We start from the raw sequence: 21,138 nt of genomic DNA, 5'->3' as shown, positions 1-21,138 counted from the left end.
TGTTTAGAAGAAAGAATGTGTTGCGGATACCTCAAGGCTGGATCTACTACCTGTCTCCAGAGATTGTTCGAAAGATGAGCCCAGAGGTTGATGAGGACCAGCTGCCTTTCTCTAAAGCTGCTGATGTTTACGCTTTTGGGTATTGATTGATATTGATTTCATCTACAGCCTGCATGGGTTATTCAACAGATACTTGTTTTTTGTGGTATTTTAATTGCCATGGTGGCAACAAAGACAGTTTTATAACTTTACTTTGTTTCTATATTTTTGACTTTTGTGTTTAGCAGTTACTTCACTGTCAGTGTTTTTGTTGATGAAGTTTGAATCCTTCAAATCAAGGTTTACTGGTGAAAGCTAGCACACCGGTTATTTTTATTTTAACCTTACAAGCTCAACTCACAAATGCAGCCAGACTTGTTCTATAACTTTTATCCCTTATCTGCACATTTTTTTGAAAAACGTTATTTCCATAAAGCATATTCTCTTAGACTCACATGACACAGGCAGAGATGGAGTGAAAAGAGTCTAGCATATGAGGTGTTTTCCTAATCTGATCTTTGTGCCGTCTAATTTCCAGCACAATCTGGTATGAGCTGCAGGTCAGACATTGGCCAATCACCAACCAGCCTGTGGAAGCTAAAATCTGGCTAGTAGGCAGTAATGAGGGCATTAAGAAGGTGCTGGCAGACACCAACCTGGGCAAGGAGGTCACGGTGAGTCTGTAACATAAACTGTGCAAAATACAATAACATACAAAATAGAAGTTGGAACTTTTTAAATCGACCTCTACAGGCCCTGGCAGGAACTGTAACATGGGTACATTTTTCAGTACTTTGTAGGACCATGTCGTGTGCAGGAGTCAGTCATTCATAATTTTGAATTACTTTAATATGTGCACACTAATTACTAGTTTGTGCTCTCAAGTTCCAGGTTCTGTAGTTAGGTGGCTACTTCAGCTAGTTAAAGCATAATGAGTGTTTGTGGCAGGCTAGCAGTTGGGTTTTTGTAATGAGGTGCCACAAATACTAATTCCTCCATATTAACACTGTTAGTTTATTGAATTTGTTTCAATTGTCATTGACTCCTTGAGTCTTTTTTTATACAGTAAAGATGCTACATTGGACATTGCTTCTGCAGTACTGGACAAGTTTTGTGGCCATCTGTTAGGTGTACATATATCATCAGCCTAATGTAGTGCAAAATAAATAGTTGTCAGGTTCTAATTGCCCCTCAGTGACAAATAACGTTTATTGAATTGAACTAAAATTGAATAAAAGGTCCTGGACAGTGTACTATAAATAAGCTGCTTGTGTTTAATACAGTTTTGATTGGATTTGGGACTAAGATATGTGAATACTTCAGCTTTGGTCTATTAAACACAATGTCAGTTCTTAAATGTATTTTATGGGCCTACAAATTCCAGTCTGCTTTTAGGATACACCATATCACTCAGTCTACTCTAGTGAAGGTGACAACTGATTTGTTTTTGTCTTTAGACTTGGGAAATCATGCTACTTTAATTCTGGTAAATCTCTCTTCTGCTTTCAGCACAGTTGATCACTCTATCCTTGAGCATGTTGTTAGCTTTGAGGGGCAGGACCTCCAGTGGTGAGCCTACCTCCAAAGACAGAACATCTTCTGTTAGAATCAATGATTTTTTCTCCTCCTCTCATGTGGAGTACCACATGGCTCCAGCATAGGTCCCATTTCATTATCTTTCATTATATATGCTTCCTCTGGACTCTGAAATTCCAGGAACATCTCTTTTTCATTTTTATGCAGATGATACTCAGCTGTACCTTGCACTGAAACCTTGTGATCCATGATGCTTTTAATCCCTGCTAATTCACTGCCTTGAGGTAGAATACTCCATGGCTAAAACCTTCTTACAGCTTAATGACAATAAAACTGAGGTTGCTTTCTTTAGCCCCACAGACTCTTTCAGCACTCCAATGGGCCTCTGTTTTTGATTGTAAATACTCATGCAATGAATCCAGATGTCATCTTTGATTCTGGTTAGAATCTATCAAGATTCCACCTCAACTAGTAGTTAGTGCACACAAATCGTTGCCAGGCTCCATAGACTTAAGTACAGTCTGGTGTGTTTTGGAACCAGCATCATCAGAGGAACTTCTGCATTCATATCATTGATATCAATGTCATGGTGGTTTCCTGCTGGTGATGCAAACAGTCACAGTTGAGTTGTGAGTTTGTAAGTGACTTGGAGGTTAACATGAAACCCATCCATCTTTAGAAACCCCAATTAAAACATGTATCACACATTAATTCTCCACCTTATGTCCCAACAGGAGATCCTGTCTGCTTGCTGGTCATTCCAGGCAGACACCAGGCCAACCTTCACCCAGCTGGCAGGCATGCTGGAGAGGCTCCCAAAACTTAACCGAAGACTGTCTCACCCCGGACACTTCTGGAAGGCACCTGAGTACGTATCATAGAACGAGAATCCTGGGTGAACCAGCTGACGACACCAATAACACTGATATTCAAAAAGGGAGTCTACATCATTTTATTTAGTAGATAAACATCTGCATTTTTATGTCAAGAAAAGAGAAATGAGATGGGGTTTAAAGGAAAAAATCAATCAAATGGAAAATGTTGTAAATACAATTTTGTAAAGAAATGTGAAATATGATGAAGCTGTCCTGCTGAGTATCAATTAATATAAATGACCTTTTCTAATGTGACTGCTGATCTTGTATTTTGAGGAAAGATCTAGTAAGACTTCTCTTCCTTCATCAGTTTGTTCCAGACTCTTTAACAGTGTTTCTCACAGTCTGCTGAAGCCCTCTTTCTTGTATGTCTGATTTTCACTCCTTCTTTCTCCTCTCTCTGTGACTTCCTCCCCCTGGATGCCGACTGATCCACCTTCACCTGCTCCTGTTGTGCCTGATCTCCATGGTTTCCCTTGGATCCTTAATTTCCCCCTTATTCTATGCCTCTGTTTCCCCTTCCCCTCTCTTTTCTGTGCACAATCTTGTTTTCCAACATTCCTGATTTTTGTCTGCTCACTCTGTTCTTCTCCTGGTGAAGGCCCTGGGATCATCATCACTGCCTGAGAGATCACTGCCATCAGGGCCTGCATGCTCACTGTCCATACATGTACAAATACAGCAGCTGATAGGCAAATGTGCTTTTAGGAACTGAAACTTTTTTTTGGATTTTGGAATTTGGATTTGACTCTTTATCTTAGATTGAGCTAATATTGACAATTCATAGTAGCTGAATTGTCATATCTCCATTTATGAGTTTTATTCATATCTGGAGCAGCATATACAGCCTGTTTTCACCTTGGTCTGTATATGGATATGTTCTCATGATAATGACATCTGATCACAGGGTTTTGCATTTACACCAAGTATTAATAAGTGTTCTTGTTATCTTGATTCTTCCCGTATTATGAACAAATTTCAATATGCAAGTAAGGCAGACAGAGTTTGTGGTCTTGGTGTGTGTCTTAGATCAAAGGATGTGATGTGGATACTCTTTAGGGACCACTAAGACATGCAAGGGGAGGGTTGTGTGACAGAGGGAAACAGCAAAGGACTGTTGCCCATGATTGGTCAAGCAGATAACATAGCAGTAAGTTTCACTTCTGTGTATTCTGTGTGCACATCAGCAAGCATTTTCTTTTGAACTAAAGTCTTTTTAATATTATAATGACGTACATTCAAACATGGCAATTTTTCAATATCATACATACAATCCTTCCCGGTATTTAAAATACAATGAAAAAGCAAGGTAGAACTGTACGAACTTGTGCCCTACAATTTCTCAAAGACTCAGGGTTGTGAAGTCCCACTCTTGGAAAAACACTAATAGAAAACAAAGGGTGCTGGTGTGTTGTGGTACAGACACCTTGCTGATGCGTTGCCCTTGAAAAGGTGATTGGTGTCAGTGGAGAAGCTTGCTAGCACTTTGCTACCTTGGTTACCCCTGATGGTTATGTGACCCTAATTTTGCATGTCGTAGCGGCTCTTAGAGTATCTGCTGTAGCAATGCAGCGATGAGTTCTACTTATTTTCCCTTTGCAGCGGAAGGATGCGTCTGTGGCTTTTTTACCAGCTGCTTGAGATGTGTTCTGCATGTCTGCATACATGCATGTTAATAACTGGGCTCTTTGCAACAGAGTACTGGTACTTTTGACATTTGCCTGCCTTCAGAGTGTGGGTCAGCCAACATTCAACAAAGAAATGCTTCTTGAAGAACCTCCGATTTGAAATATTTGTTGTTTTTGTAAAATCCAAATTCCAATGTACTTAATGGGCGTGACCATAGTTAAGCAAAGTACCTCCAAAGCAGGTTGCAAGCATAATAATGCAGAATCTAAGGGAAAGAGGAATCAAAGGGTCTGCACTATTGTGTTAATGTACAGAAATGAGAAATGTGTAATACACCGGTGGATCATTCATCTTAGTAAACAGAACACATTCAAGCACTGACTGTAACTCTTCTGAAAAGAAATGATAGTAATACCTCTCATCCTGGTCAGGTGTCATTTAAAGCCCAGTCAGCAGGTGAGACAATGACATTAACATCATGATGGCTGCTACTGAAACAACTTTATCTTTGTCTCCAGTTTCAGTTAGTACATATCAGGTTGGTTAGCAGGTTCCTCTTGTTAACTGCTTCCTCCTACTTTCTAACCACTGGCTGTTTGAAGCTTCTCTATGAATGTAAATCTTTAACTGTATTTCAATGGACAGAATGCCTTATCACTGTTTAGTTCATTGTCATAGCTGGAAGGCTGCTGGTTTCAGCTGTTACAAGGCTACGGCTCCTAATTATTGGACAAGTGAAATAACATTCATTCCAAGGTTAACAAAGATAGTGCCAACATAAAGTTTACATTTAAAGGGTCTGTTCACCCAAATTGCAAAGCTCATCATATTTTCTTTTAGCTTCAGTGGTATCTATCCATGCAGATATCTTTTATTTTTCCAGCTTTTGAGATGTTTGTCTGTGAGGCCTAAGTACAGCCTCACAGAGCTGATATCATAGCTGTAGACTCTTGGTTTGTAAACTGTACTGTTCAAAGCTGTGAGCACCACAAAAGAACATGCCATTCACCTCCACTCTATTGGCATGGAGGCAGAAATCTCTAAGAATAATATCTCAAAGCCTGGACAAATAAAACCAAAACACCAGAGGTAATAGGTAAATATTTATTATTTTAATTTGGATGAACTGACCCTATAAATAGTGTATCTCCCCAAAATATGACTAAACAATACTTAACTGTATTTTGAATGTCATGGTTTAAGCAAGATAATTCACATCAACCCATGCAGTTATGAAAATGAATCTGCATACCAGGCGACCTCCTGTGGACTAATCACAACAATGTTGAGACACTTTGCCTCTGTACTGCAATAATATTTGACATGATGCAACAGGTCATGTCATATGACATCTTGTTTCAGTTTAAATCATCATCGATCAAATGACAAACCACTGAGTGGATACCTCCCACACTGACATTTAAAGTGCTATAAGTGAGCAGTCTGTTTTTTCAGTTTCACTTTCACTCCGGGCAGAGAGAGCATTGAGCTGGAGGATGGGTGAAATATTGGAAAAAAAAATAATAATTGAAAAATAATAGTTTCATTAAAGTATAAAGAAACGTGATATAGCCACACGTATGTGTCTTTTCTCTGTGCATTCTTGCACAGCAACATGTCATTGAACAGGATGTGGCTTACTGTATGTGTATGTGTGTGTGTTGTGTTTCCTCAGGCAGGAGTACAATGTATGCTCACTGAATGTGTCTGAATGTAATGGGCTTCACCAGCACGGTGGAACCCAATGAAACATTATAGTGACCTAATGCATGTATGTATGTACAGTGCTGTTGGTTGTATTTAATATACAGTTCATTTTTAGAGCATTTTAATAGGTACTTCTTTAATGATAGTTATATAGAGATTTTAGACACTGTAGCCTGTTATTGGTGGATTGGTGTTTTGTTTTTCTTTTCTTCGTTTGAGGGTGTGTGTGTTGGGGGGGGTGGGGGGGTTAATTTGTAGAATATTTTTGTACATGATGTGGTGACACTTTGTACGTTTCTGGTCTGAACAACTGAAGACATTAAAGCTGATTTCCAGTGACTTAAAGTGCTCTTTTCACATTTTGTGTCAGAATGAATTTAAAATAATACAAATCATGTAGAATACAATGTAAATATGCACTCCATGTGGATACAGGAGAAAATCTACAGCCATGCTGGTGGCTCTATGAGACTGCATCTATTCTCAGTGGTGCTTTAGCGAAATGAGCCACAGTGAGCATAAGATAAATAAAATGACATCTATAAAATTCATGGTTAATTAATATGCACAGACAAATAGGTACACATTAACTAATCAAACAATGCCACAGAGCAATACAAAGAACAATACAGATTAAGAAAATTAAAAAAAAAAAAAACATGCAAGGAAAACAAAGGATCGATAACGGCAGACAAAACAGACAACAGGAAGACAGTAGAGGCAACTCGTAAAATGTTCATGTTTGATCGTTAATGAGCCCCAGCTTCAACTGACCAGTGAAAGAACAGGAAGTGTTAATTTCTCTAAAGTGCAGTGGTAGTAAATTCCGTTCTGTTGATGCTGTTGCAGGTAAGGCTGACTTACTGAAAGCACTTCCTCGAGTAAGAATGAAGCAGTCTCCTCTTATGGTACCTCTGATCCTCTAATAACCTGAGTGCTTGTTCTTTGCTTTCATGTCTTAAGTGGAGGAGGAGCAGTATTTTGTCAAATTTGTGTATATGTATACTGAGTAAAGTAATATATGTGTGTGTACATATATGATATATGTATACATGTACCCATAGGCGCCTGGTTATGTATTAAAATGGGGGAACAAATTTGGAAAGATACATAATTGGGGGGATGCATTTCTACACTACGGAACCTCTTGGATTGAGTCAAGAAACACCTGCACTAGTCTAGATTAGTTAGATTGAGGGTGCTATGAAAACCAAGAAACCATCGAGAACAGTATATAATTGGAAGGATCAGGACAAGAAATGATTATTAGAAGAATGGCTATTTCATATCCGAAATTATATTCATAAAAACATTATGTAGCCTAAAATGTTAGTAGACCATCTTCAAGTTCAAACAAGGACAAACAATTTATAGAAATGAAATAGTCTTACAATACATTACAATATGATTTGTATAATGAAACCTGGTTAAACAATGTTAAAGCTGAGGGTTGCTATTCTCAATACTCCCAAGGCATCTTCAAAGTCTGACAGTTGCAACAAAGTAAAAACAATCTGGATGAATGAAACAGCCTCACAACTATCTAATTCCAGTCCCGCACACAGGTTCTAGTAGAAGCTATTAGCACCACTAGCTGATGTAGTTTTAATGTTATACAGGGATGAATAATCATAACTTCAAAAGCAGATTATTTTAACCGACATTATCTCAAATCAAAGACTATTTTAATGCACAACTCAGAAGATGATTTTTGCTCCTCAAGACTTAAAAGGGCCATTTTAGTCGAGGACTAGTCCTTACTGCCTCTTGGAGTAAACTTGCAGCTCTCATTTAGCCTGTGTGAGAAAACAAGAGAATAATCATAATAATGAAAGCACAGGAAAGAACAACTGGATGAAAGCAGAGATCATAACATGAGGTGATGCGTCATCATATTTAAAAGTAATTCCATCCAAAGTCTGACTAAAACTGAAACTGCAGAAGTCTAAACAATTTACTTTCCACTGCTGAATATTTGACTATTTGTTAACTCAGACACTTAAACGCTGTGAGGAAAGGCTCCGCTCTCTCTTTCTCTCTCTCTCTCTCTCTCTCTCTCTTTCTCTCTCTCTCTCTCTCTCTCTCTCTCTCTCTCTCTCTCTCTTGGACTGAACCAACTCAAAGGGGGGTCCGAAAATAGTGAAATGGTCATTGATAAGGCTGCTTAAATATAATCACCTGATTGCGGGACTGTATGATGATAAGTTTATTTTGAAAAATAGAAAACGTGGGTTAGCAAAACCATAACTGTGCTCCCCCTCAATGAATAATGGGGATGCATTTGCTCCACTTGCTCCATTGCTCAGGCGCCTATGCATGTACGTGTGTGTGTGTGTGTGTGTGTATGTGTGTGTGTGTGTGAGAGAGAGAGAGAGAGAGAAAGATCTTTGGTTCTCTGATCCAGAACTATAAAAGCATGCTTAAATAAAATGTATTTTACATAAGTATGCTTTATAGCATGCTATAAATTTGAATGCTTATCTTTCATCTTTGACACTGAATAACCCTGTAACTGGACTACACACAAACACACTCTAACTTAGCCATGATAGGCTGTATCTTAGTCATGTCTTAATGTCTATAATAAAACTGCTGTAACTTTCATTTCCTGGTGGTGTGAAGAGGGACATTACCGGTCACTAACCTCATGTCAAGCAATACAACAGTATGAAAAATGCTCTATTACAAGTAAAAGTCCTGCAATTTTAATTTTACACAGGTTGAAGTACAAAAGTGTCAGTAAAATGTGTGCAAAAATATATTAGTTATTAGTAATAGTTAGTAATAGTTAGTTCTTAATAAGTAATGGATTCCCCATTTTCTAATAAGCTATCAGGTTTGCAGTTGTAAATGTCAATAAATGAATGATTTGATACTAGTTCAGATTCCCTTCAGCTGTTCTCAAGAAGGTAAGTAGGTCAACATCCATTGGAAGGCTCTTCCTGAACTAAAGTAATTATCAAGACAAAGACAGTTATGCAGAAGGAGGATAAACACCAGCAATCTTTTTCATACCTGGCAACCCAAAAGTTGTGGTCATAATACTTATGCTTATTTCTAATAAATGATTTATTGACATTTCATAAATCAATGTGGGCATCATGATGTGTGGAGTGTGCATGTTGTCAAGGTGAAGTTGAATATAATTATTTAACCCAAAATCACAAATTTGTCTCAGGGGTTTAACAACATAATACAACATGAATAATATATAAATACTGCAAAAAGGAGAGAAACCTCTGCAAGAACAACAGGTGAGGGATACCTCGTCCAGGATGAACACCTACAGAGTAGACTGAAGTAGCACCAGAGAGATTACAATATGGAGGAACAGAATTCTACATTTAACAGAATTACAACATTATTGATAAAGTACATATATTGTTATATATTGATAAAATACATAAATGAATGAATGTGCCTGAGAATGGTGGAGTCAGTTGGTACATATGTGAGCAACAAACAGCCAGATGGCCAGAAATGTGGTATGAATATCCCTGTTCCCCAGACGATGATTCTAAATGGTACCTTTGACCTTTCTTGTAGTGGTTCTTCTAGTACTACAACTAAGCCAAAAATCTTACTTTGGTGTTTGTTTTGGTGTGTGTTTTTTTTAAAACAAAGAAACAAACAAAAACAAAATAGCCAGATTGCCATAAAATCAGCCATGGATATTGATGATCATATTTATGGTGACACCCTGACTCTTCATATGGTGGCAAAATGTCTTCTTGTACTGAGGAGATATCAAAATCTAATGAGAGACGTACGGAGAACATGCATGCTCATCACAGGAGGAATGTTTTCCATTTTAGACACTTCTTGAGCTTTTTTAAAGCCTTGTTTTTATTTTTGCTATTGTTCTTTCTTCACTACCCTCTGTAAGCTGGTTATGTGAGATTTGAATATATTTTACATCCCCTTGAAATATTTACTGCAGAGTGTACAAAAGACAACAGACATGGTGTTGCTTGTGTCCAAAGTTCACACTGAAGCAAATATACAGTCACATGATTCACTTCCTTATCTGGTGTCCTGGTGTTGCCTGGCAGGGAACTTCTGTACTAACTGACCTTACACTCTTATTGTGTATATTATCAGACCAATATAATATAATATAATATAATATAATATAATATAATATAATATAATATGGACGCAGCCAAGATGCTACGATGATACATGCTATGATTCTTTCCCATATGTCTTATTGCATCACATGTTGGGGACCTTGAGACCTCAAGACCTCTTGAGTCCTTATACAAACAAACTCTAAAAACTCTGGACAAAAAGCCAATGCATTCCCATTACTGTAGGGTGCTGGAGAAATACAATTTACTGAGCTTTGAGAATTTTAGAGTTTTTTCAAATGGTTTGGCCCCTCCTCCACTACGTGACTTTGTGTGCACTCACTCAGTAAATTGCATTAGATCCTCCAAAATATCCTCTATATGAGATTGTACCGTACCATATTGTCGCACCACATTTCATTCAGTGGAATGTCCTACCTGATGAAGTGAAGAGCTGCAGCTCCATCAGTACAATTAAAACCAAATGAAAAAGTCTGCTAAAAGCTATTCAGCTCTGTAACGGCAAGAGTTAAGTGCGATATGGAGCTGCAGACAGAATGGGAGCTACAGAGGACTGTTGGCTCCACACACACCTCCCTCACCTGTTGTATGATCAGAAAGAGGAAGGAGAGATGAGTGAATTAGACCTCAGCCACACTGGTTTGAAAATGGAAATGTTTTTTCCCACAAATATCCAAACATACATCTCTTCCTATCTCTCCTCATATTGCTGTATTAGCTTCTATGAACCACAAATGGTGAAGTGTGGTTTTATATGACTGATGTGGCTAGCTACACACCCAAAGTCACATTCAATTGAACATTTGTAAATGACCCTTATTGCAGGATGATTCATCAAACATTTGAAAGGCTGAAAAGCTGATACTGATTTTTGACATATAATTAGCATATAACAAGAGATAAATGAACAATTAACACAGAGACACATAATTAAAACTGGGAAAATACATTTCTCATATCATGGGGCCTTTAGGATACTTCACTATTGGCTTCACTTTTCAGACCAAACTTGCAGCTTGGTGTGGTTTAGATAAAGTTTGATTGGCAGTGATCTGGTAAGATAAGAAAATCCCCTCAGAATGTCAATTTTGATTCAAATGTGGCTCCTGGCTGCACAGAAGTCAGTGACAAATCACCTTTTCCATTTGAGCCACATCCACTTCACATGAGTGAGAAAAGCACGGACAAACACACCTCTACTAGAATCTCTAATGAGAAATAACTGGAACTGTACTAACTTCTGCAGGAACTGCTGAGTTCATGTTGACCCCTGTAAGAAGCTGATTGAGAAAGTCGGTTTTCAGGGCCTTTGAAGAAATTATAGTCAGCTTTGACCGATGCACTCAGTTTGACCTGGTTATTGCAGGCATCAAAACAGCACTCCTCTTGACATTGTAAAACCTGTGAAACATTGTGAAACGCCACCTACTAGAGAAATCGAAACTTATCGGAGGAATGAAAGCCTTAACATTAGTAGAAGTCCCCCATTTTGCATCGGAGCCCAGCACACTTCCTGAATCTCAGCAATTCCGCGTATTACCTACAGTTTCGGACAATGGCTTTTAATCAACAGGCTCCTTTTTACAACCCAGTGAGTAAATGTAATATGTGTGTCTGTGTAAGTGTGCTTCTGCTGGTCCCGTTACATGGAGGCTGTCTGCTGGAGCGCAGCCGAACTAGATCGATCGATCTTGCTGATCGTCCGAACTTATGACTATTAAAGGAAGACGTGTTGGCGGTTTATCATTTAATCACGATCGTCTGTCAAATTCGAAACAACAACACTTATTTCAGAGCGATTTCAAATTAATAGTGCATTCTCTAATTTTCTACATTTATAATATTTTTTTTATATAAAACGGGAACTTGCGAGCAATGTGAATGTGTGTCTACAAATTAACTTATATAACAAAGTTATAGACTGCTGCTTTCTAAATCTGAATTTGCCATGCAGAAGCTTTAACAGGAGACAATGAGCTCACTATCATTGTGGTTGTAAAACAGGACGATTATCAGTGAAATGAAACCCAGACTCCTTCAAGTCCAGGCTGAATGTGATTTACACATTGTATATTATTTTAAATTAATTAAAATGAATTAAAAGGTTACTATGTAAAAACTTACACAGAATCAGAATAAACTTTATTGGTCATGTATGTAGAATATATACAGTTTGCTTAGATTTACATTTTATTATACGGAATTTTCTGCATGTAATTGCAATTGCTATTACTGATAATGCGTCTGTATTATTTATAGGAATGAATATGATTTTGGTCTGTTTAAAAAAATAACATGGGAAGCTGATAATGCAGTTATTTTTCATAATCAGTGTGTTAATGGATACCCCTCATAGTAGCAATAGCAGTATTTATTGATGTATTGATCAGTGGTAGAAGAAGTATTCAGATCCTTTACTTAAGTAAAAGTACCAATACAGCAATGTAAAAATACTCCATTACAAGTAAAAGTCCTGCATGAAAAATCCTACTACAGTAAAAGTACATAAGTAAAATCAGCTTGATGTAGTTAAAGTATTGCAGTAAAAGTACATAAGTATTATGAGCTTGATGTAGTTAAAGTATTGCAGTAAAAGTACATAAGTATTATGAGCTTGATGTAGTCAAAGTATTGCAGTAAAAGTACATAAGTATTATGAGCTTGATGTAGTTAAAGTATTGCAGTAAAAGTACATAAGTATTATGAGCTTGATGTAGTTAAAGTATTGCAGTAAAAGTACATAAGTATTATGAGCTTGATGTAGTTAAAGTATTGCAGTAAAAGTACATAAGTATTATGAGCTTGATGTAGTTAAAGTATTGCAGTAAAAGTACATAAGTATTATGAGCTTGATGTAGTTAAAGTATTGCAGTAAAAGTACATAAGTATTATGAGCTTGATCTAGTCAAAGTATTGCAGTAAAAGTAGTGGTTTGGTCCCTCTGACTGATATATTATTATATATGACATCATTAGATTATTAATAGTGAAGCATCAGTGTTAGAGCAGCATGTTACTGTTGTAGCTGCTGGAGGTGGAGCTAGTTTACACTACTTTATATACAGTTAGTCTTTGGTTAGTAGTTTAGTCTAGTGCTTCCCAACCTAGGGGTCGGGTCCCTCCAAAGGGTCAGCAGATAAATCTGAGGGGTGGTGAGATGATTAATGGGAGAGGAAAGAAGAAAAAACAAAGTTCTGATACACAAATCTGTTTTCAGTTTTTGGACTTTTTCTCTAATCTTTGATTTTTGCTGAAATATTGAATCATTTGAACATTAATTGAAATGAAAGCATGTGAGAAGTTTAGAGGGAAAAATCACTATTTGGTACAATATTTCCCTCTGGAATGCAGTGAAGTGGAAGTATAAAGTAGCATCAAATTGGAAACAGTACTTGATTAAATGTACTTAGTTACTTTGCACCACTGATACTGAGAGACAGTACACTACTTAAATGGTGTTATCAGTAATGTTTGACATGTAGGAGAAGCTGTAACCAGACACAAGCTAAAACCAGAAGTCTTTCATCTCTGTGGGTGAACAGCACAGTGATGAGGTTGCTCTCACAGCCATGCAGTTGTCCTACAGTGGCCTCAGTAATGTGTTGTACTGAAGAGTAAAGGAAATATACCCTACTAAACTAGAGTAGAAAATAGTTATCAAGTGCACATGAAAATACATATTAAATAAATGAATGAGCACAGCAACCCAAAGAGATAATACATTTGTGAAGAGTGACACAATCATTTTGAGACATTTTTCTCAAGTATACCAGCAATAAAATGTATATTAGCAGTTAGAAATAAAAGCAGCTGTTTACATAGAAGGTCTTGTCCTTTCTAGCCTATCCCCTTCACTGGATCCATCCATGGTGGTCTGCAGGAGGGGAAGTCCATCAGCATCAGTGGACGGGTCCAGCCAGGAGCCGACAGGTCAGCTGCTCTTTATATCATCATTTCAGCTTTACTTCTCTTTATTTCTCAGCTGTTAGAACTAACTTTTAGTGGCTGTGAAGTAAAATGTAACATTTTGTTTTATTTTAATTTCTTTCTTTTACTCTCCAGGTTCCATGTGAATTTACAGTGTGGTTCCCAGACCAATGCAGACATTGCTCTCCATTTTAACCCACGGTATAACAGTCACCCTGGTTATGTGGTTACCAACAGCTTACAGTATGGCAGCTGGGGTACTGAAGAAAGGAAGCAGAACTCTCCGCTCCCTGCTGGCTCGACCTTCACCCTGCTCATCACAGTGTCCCGCGAGTCCTATCAGGTGTGATATACAGGGATGAGATCCTAAAAATCTGGAAATGGTCCACTTAGTCTGGTCAGAAAAGAAACCAAAACATAATTTTATTTCAATATATTTACAAATCCTGTTTCTTTATGGAACTACATTTGTCTCTTTTCTGAGTGTGTAAAATGGGTCATATTGAGCAAAGAGAGATTTTTTTTGCATGCACATAAAATATATTTTGTAGAGAAATTATCACAAAAAGAATAATGTAATTTGAGCTTTGAAAATCTATTAATCCTGTGTTCAGTTCATTTCTATAATTACCTCTGTCTCTCAAGTTTGACTAATTTGCCCTCTCTCAAATGTACTGCTCTGTGCACACTCAAGTTTGCCTAAACACTCACTCAACCTTACAGAGAGTTATAATACAGTGTGCCACAATTATAGGCAGAGAACTGTAGTGATGCTCTGTCTGCTGTGTGATCACTATTAGGGAAGCAGGGAAGCACTGGGAGAATGATCACTTATTGGTTAAGAATTCTTAAAAGTTTAAACACATTTGCAGTTTGTAATTTTTTAAATGATTCTTTGCATGATAATATCTGTAAAATATTGTTTATATGTATACAAAAAATATCTTTCTGTGCTCCTAATGTTTCATTTCACACACAAAATAAGATAAAACTGCCTTCTGTAGTTCTGTAGTTCTGGATCTGAACTGTTTGATTCTCTGCTTCTGGATGTGTGAACAGCAACATCAGTGTTCAGCATCTGTTATTTTTCCTACACTAACATTTTTTAATTATACACACTACTGCTCAATCTTAAAAGATTGTTATTAAGATGATAATAATTGTCATATTTTATTTATTAGGTTTTGCTTTTTAATTCTTTATCATTGTACTTCTATCTTTTTAAATGTAATATATACAGTAGATATTAATATTGTTGTGTAAATTGTCTGCCCTTTTCTTCTTAAAAATAAAAATATCTTATATTTTCTCTATCTATATAATGTATTATTATTATTATTATTATTATTATTACAAATATAATGCCATATATCCTCTCTCCAGCTGAACGTCAATGGCTGCCAATTGATGGAGTACAGACATCGCATACCATTTCACCAAGTGGACACCATCGCAATAGGCGGGAAAGTAGAAATTGCCTCTATCACTTTCCAGAACTCTATGGTAAGTACGCTGCCACACTGATTGCCATTCATTCTGTTTCATGTACTGTATATGAATACACTTGTTACCAATAATCTCAAAACTCATAAATAAAGCAACATGTAGAGTACTTTAACAGTATTACAGAAAGATCAATGAGGATTAGACTGAGAATAAAATGCTTTCCTTTTATGTTGAAATCCCTGGACAGCCAGCATTTCCTGGACAGCCAGCATTTCCTGGACAGCCAGCATTTCCCGGACAGCCAGCATTTTCTTCACAAGTGGCCTATCCCACCCAGGCCGCCTTCCCCTCTTATCCGCCATTTCCATCTCAGCCAGGATTCCCCGCGCAGCCTGCTTTTCCTCCTGCACTTCCTGTGAGTATGAGGCGGAGTTGAGTCACTGTACATTCCTACAGACATTTTACAGAGCTGCTCTGGAGGCAGCAACAGCCTGATAGGGAGTTAAAGTGTGTATATTATTTGTTGAGCCTGGGCTTGAAAGCAATTTTCACCTCATTTTATTTTTAACTTTTTCCATCCAAGCTACAAATATACCATTCTGTTATATCATGTATATTATTCAAATCACCCATTACTGCAACATAATGTGAAGGAACATCTGCAGCACTAAAACATTCATCTGCAAGTAGCTGTAGAGTTTTTGTGGTATTTGCAAGCTGCAACCTCTTTCTTTGGAAAACCACAGATCACATAAAAAACGCTGCTGTGCTGCTCTCTACATGTTTAGACATTGAAGTGTAGGGCTTTACTGGCCACACCCCATTCAGTGATGTCACAGCAGGTTTATTTCATCAGCTCTCACCTGTTGTATCACTGACTGGGTGACAGCAATACAGCAGCAGTTTTATGGTCTTTGGTCTGTAAATTAATGATCCTCTTAGATTAAAACAAGAATGAATTATGAGTGTATTTATGTTTAATTTTCCCATGCCTCCTCCGTGCAGGCTGTTCCATACAACGGCGTCATCAGTGGAGGACTTAAACCTGGCAGGACCATCACCATCCAGGGGACTGTCCACCCCAATGCCACGAGGTCTGAACTTCATTATTAATTGTTGCTGCATTTCACTTTGATACCAACATTATAGAGATGAAGCAACATAAATTGGGACTGTGTATGTAGAGTAGGTCTATACAAGAAAAGGAGAAATAAGCACAGCACACAGTAACAGAGAAAATACAATACAGACTAAATATTTATACTGATCACAATTTATTGCAGTCTGAAAACATTTGAAAATGTAACCATACATTTAGCCTCAGGCCATTCTTTGCGAAAGCTACAACCCTAACCCTACCAGATTACATAAAGAGCTGTCTGCTAAAAGTTCATCAATTCTGTAACCACTGACTCTACATTTTACTGGTCTTCTCATGTATACAAATAATCTTGCTTTTAGTTTGTCAAACACACGCTTGTAATTTGTAGTTTGACATTATGGGTGTGTGTGATGTGTCATACTGTTCTGTTACTGTGCATATGTTATTATGACCTGCCAAGGGACTGCAGATGAAAATGAGCTTTAAGCTAACTCTGGTACAGCACATCAAATGGTAACATTTATGTTTAATACTGCCCATAATCCCTTACAAATAAAATACATACCTTTACCCATAGGTAAAACATGTGTAGCTATCATTTCCCGTTTACCAACCAACCAATAACTACATTAGTTTTATTATATTGTAGTTTTCATTCACCTGAACATCAAACTGAGAATAACTGAAATAGCCCAGTGTACCTTTGGCTGGAAGATCAGTCTGTGTGACAGACGGCAGTCCATTCCTGCCCTCCTGATCTGCCCAGAGACCATACATCTCGCCCTCAATTATCCTGATGAACCCAGTATCTTCTTTTCATTCACCTCTGAAAACATATTTTTATTGAAAGGCTTTTTTATAACCTCTTTTTAAAATCCCCTTTTAAAAATGCACCTGATAACATAAGTCTTTTCTATAACTGTATTCAGTTTGGGTAAATGTGTCTGCAAGTGTGTATGCAGGTGCATATCTGGATCTCTGGATTTGATAAGTGTTATATAAATCAACGTTATTTTATTATCTGCTTCCGGATAGTACTTCTAGACCCTTTAAGAGTGTACATCTGCTTTAAATGTCAGATTGTCACACGGCAGGATTTCCTCCAGTTGTGTTGCTGCAGGCTGACAATATATATGATCAGGTCATAAACAAATCTCGAACACTGACTCCTCAAGCTGAACTGAGTATACTGAAACATGAGAGTGATGCGATTGCTTTACATGATAAAAAACTCAATGAACTACTTAGTGACTACAAAACTTTGAACTGAACTGAGCTCAAGAATTCAAGTTTAACCTAAAACAGTCTACTCTAAGTTGCAGTTGATTTTGCACAATTCACTTCCTGATGCAGGTGCCAATCTGTCTGCGGTTGTCATGTGGTAGACAGTCTTGTAGTCAAAGTTTCAGTTCAAGCTTTTTCATGAGAACTGAAAATGTACAGTTAATAGCACAGTTAATAAATACTTACATACTTATGTAGAACATTACATCAGCTGTTGAACCTTTGACTGCAACTTCAGTATGTTCAGTTATGGAACAAATCAAAGGCTTTGAGGAAACACATACAGAAATGCAGGGTAAGAATTACCAGTCATTTTGAACGTCAGTGTTTTATGCCTTTGTTTACCCAGTGAACTGCAAGTGTTTACCCATCTCACATCTAACTAAAATCTCACTGCCTGAACTTCCTTTTGTTCAGTTTTTCTGTGGCAGTAACAATTGACTAAGTTTGCCCTCCAAACAGGAAGTGACTCCTCTTTCCTCATTCTGAGGACAAGCTTCACTGGTTTCTCAACTTTTACAAGTAATTTGATACATCACAGTTCAAGGTGCTGCCCAGAAGAAGAAACTCCTGAACCATCCAAAAAAAATCAAATATTGGCCCAACATCAGAGAATCATGTATTTAGAGATAATATAGCAATGCTTCATATTTGGAGACCTTTCTCAGGCCATTTAAAGCCTCTAGGATGTGAAAATTCCGCACTTCAGCACCATCTAGTGGTTGTACTGAGAGTGACACTTTGATACCTGGCATAAAAAGCAAAGCACTAAACCCTGTGTGTGCAGATATCACGCAATATGTATCCAGCTAATGCTGGACAATATGACCATATACTGCATTAGAAGATATACATATACATTGCTTTAACATCTTGCTCTATGAAAGAGAATCTCTTAATTTTTTACCCTAAAACTCTTCATTAACCCCTCAATAATGATGAAATGAAGCTATTTTTAATGGGATTTTTAAGGGAGTTAGTTTTTGCCTCTTAGAGCTTCTAAACACCTTAAATTGGTAATTAAAGAACCCCCTTACATTGTACGTAATTTATTAAATAAGGGCTTTTCAAATTAACGTGTTTTAAGGTGTTAGGGTTTTGCCTTTTCAAATTAATGGCCAAATAAAAGGATCTCTGGCTACTATACTTTATGTTTCAGGGTCAGTTAAGAAGTAATGAATGGTATTTTAAGGTATTATTGTTTCATAGTGTTGGGTTGCATTAGATCATTTTGGGCAAAATTGCAAATCCATGAGCCAGACATCAGTGTGATGAAGTGCTTTGAATTGTGAGGTTCTTCATCTGCTGGAGCCAAAAATAGATATGGCTGCTATTTTATCTGTAAACAGTTTCTCAGTTGATTTCTCACAAATGTGCAATATTAAAATACACTGTATGAATATTGATATTGCAATATAATATTAGATTACAGGACCTCAAGATACACAGTAGCTCATCAGGTGAAATAAAAAAACAAACATGTATTCCACACAATAAACAACAAGGTATTTAAAGGGGTACTCGAGCGATTTCATATTTCCCTTTTAAGACATCTGAGAAAGCCCTCATGCAGGAGGCCCAGTCTCATGTTGTGCTCATATTTTCTCCTGTGTGTTTTCTCTCAGGTTCAATGTGAATCTTAACTATCACTCTGGCATCGCTCTACATTACAATCCACGTTTCAACGAGAATACTGTGGTTCGAAACACCAAGCAGGGGGCGATGTGGGGCTCTGAGGAGCGTGATGGAGGGATGCCCTTCCGCCGGGGACAGCCTTTCACGGTACGACTGCAAAGTACCTATTCATGTACATATTAAGGAGGCCTTTTTTGTCTAAATTGTCTAAGGATGTGAAAATTTTAGGAAATACCAAAAATCTTCCACATAGAGGTTTCATAGTTCCTGAGAGTCATTTTAATTAAATTACCAGTGTTTTCTTGAGCCAACAGCATTATTTAGCTAATATTTTCTCATGTATAGCCTTCCATCTTGCATGATTGCTTCAAAGTTAAGTTAACCACCGATAGATCGATAGAACCACTGTGGCAGATTTGTTAGTTTTACTGTATCTAATCTTTAAGTATGTGATTGCAAAATGACCTTTCTTTTCAGATGACCATCTGTTGTGAAAATCACTCCTTCAGGATTGTGAACAATGGGATGCAGGCACACACGTACAGACACCGTTTCACTCCGCTCAAACACATTACAGGCCTGGAGATCAACGGCGACATCACTCTGACCTCTGTGATAGTGTAGAGGTCCAGGACCTGCTGGTCTTGAAATCATACACACATCAGGGTTTGTCTGACAACCACTGCCACAAAAATTGAAGTCATGCTCATTGATTACTTTGGATATTTACTGGATATTGTAAATTTACTTCCTGTGTGTTCATTCTACAAATAATCACTCATTGTATATTATTATATGCTATACATGTCCTGAAAACAGTGGCTCTTAAAGTAAAATGATCAAGTCAAGTAAATCAAAACACTTATTAACTGTTGGAGTTCACTGAACATCAGACTGAATGCAGCTGTTTTTCTAATGAATGAACACACTGTTTTATCTCTCTACATTGCCTCTTGATTGTATAACCTTTAATACTTGCAAGTGTTATATGTAATACAAACTGAAATAAGAATATACAACATGTGCTATGATGTGAAGAATTCTTTATTGCTGAAACATAATGAAATAAAAATCAAGAAATTGAGTATTGAGTATAGATAGCTAAATTATCATCAAGCATGTACATAATCTGTAAATATCTCATAAAGTACTATAACTACACTAGAAATGAATATATTTTCCTTATATCTAGTTTTATATGTGATTTTTACTGCAGCCTGTAAGAAAGCCGTTTTTCTACAGAGGATGAATTATTAACATGTGCAATATAATATTCTTATTAATTATTTAAACTACTATATTTCTATTAGAGGCTAATTTGGCAGTTTAAGATATGTAAAAACTGGACACAAGATGGCACAGTGCTGCTTTAATATTTGCTCATTAGCACTAAACATGAACTACAACTGAGACTCTTGGGAATGTCATCCAAGTATTGGAAATTTTGACTTAATGATGGCACCAGAGGAAAGGTTAAGGGATTGCAAAAGTCATTATAATTCATCCCGAGGAGGACTTAAATATCTGTACCAAATTTCATGGCAATCCATCCAGTAGTTGACGAGACACTTTACTGAACACCCAAAATTACATCCTGCCTTTTAAAATGCCCAGGTGTCCAACAGTCCAGTGTAGCATATTAGGTTCGACTAAAAGGATGTAGAAAGGAACACCCTACTACTGAGGTTTTAAGTGAAGGCTGTGAGTATTACATGTTTAATGATGGTTGTTTGATGGAATATGGGTATGATTCGATTGCAGAAAAGATAGGTCTGAAAGAGTGACTTGCATTTCAACAGTTCAACGTAAATTTAGAGGCAGCACAATATCATATGAAGCTGAAGATGTTTCATCTTTAGGAAGAAGTC

The 21,138-nt window shown here is 37.2% G+C and overlaps 2 protein-coding genes across 5 annotated transcripts in view; both read left to right on the top strand.

Annotated features, from left to right (window-relative positions):
• The window catches only part of LOC122983710 (kinase suppressor of Ras 1-like), a 65,405-nt gene extending 59,818 nt beyond the window's left edge, over window positions 1-5,587 (top strand). For all 3 annotated transcript variants that reach the window (XM_044353724.1, XM_044353726.1, XM_044353725.1), the window contains 4 exons: window positions 8-139; window positions 578-713; window positions 2,310-2,443; window positions 3,052-5,587. In XM_044353724.1, coding sequence (XP_044209659.1) covers window positions 8-139; window positions 578-713; window positions 2,310-2,443; window positions 3,052-3,139 — 490 coding nt within the window. In that variant the 3' untranslated portion in view covers window positions 3,140-5,587. The remainder of the gene's footprint in view (window positions 1-7; window positions 140-577; window positions 714-2,309; window positions 2,444-3,051) is intronic.
• A 5,721-nt stretch (window positions 5,588-11,308) lies between these two features.
• LOC122984700 (galectin-9-like) lies at window positions 11,309-20,354 on the top strand. Of its 2 annotated transcripts, none has more exons than XM_044355301.1 (8): window positions 11,309-11,468; window positions 13,718-13,806; window positions 13,939-14,146; window positions 15,187-15,306; window positions 15,515-15,664; window positions 16,255-16,343; window positions 19,261-19,417; window positions 19,748-20,354. In XM_044355301.1, exons 1-8 carry the CDS (start codon window positions 11,433-11,435, stop codon window positions 19,892-19,894), a joined length of 996 nt encoding a protein of 331 aa, XP_044211236.1. In that variant the 5' UTR covers window positions 11,309-11,432; the 3' UTR covers window positions 19,895-20,354. The 2 variants fall into 2 exon arrangements, with proteins under 2 accessions (XP_044211236.1, XP_044211235.1); XM_044355300.1 differs by having other exon boundaries at window positions 11,310-11,468; window positions 15,497-15,664.
• The last annotated feature ends 784 nt before the right edge of the window (window positions 20,355-21,138 follow it).

Source organism: Thunnus albacares, chromosome 6 (assembly GCF_914725855.1).
Source record: "Thunnus albacares chromosome 6, fThuAlb1.1, whole genome shotgun sequence".
NCBI classification, from domain to species: Eukaryota; Metazoa; Chordata; class Actinopteri; order Scombriformes; family Scombridae; genus Thunnus; species Thunnus albacares.
The sequence above is the reverse complement of the archived record's forward strand: the minus strand, read 5'-3'. Positions and strand labels throughout refer to the sequence as shown.

What these genes read in the sequence shown, in the direction of transcription:
- LOC122984700 (XM_044355300.1), top strand. Translation starts at nt 11,433, where the DNA reads ATGGCTTTTAATCAACAGGCTCCTTTTTACAACCCA. An exon ending in TGTCCCGCGAGTCCTATCAG is followed by an intron (nt 14,147 to 15,186) that starts GTGTGATATACA and finishes TCCTCTCTCCAG; the next exon opens with CTGAACGTCAATGGCTGCCA. An exon ending in CTTTTCCTCCTGCACTTCCT is followed by an intron (nt 15,665 to 16,254) that starts GTGAGTATGAGG and finishes TCCTCCGTGCAG; the next exon opens with GCTGTTCCATACAACGGCGT.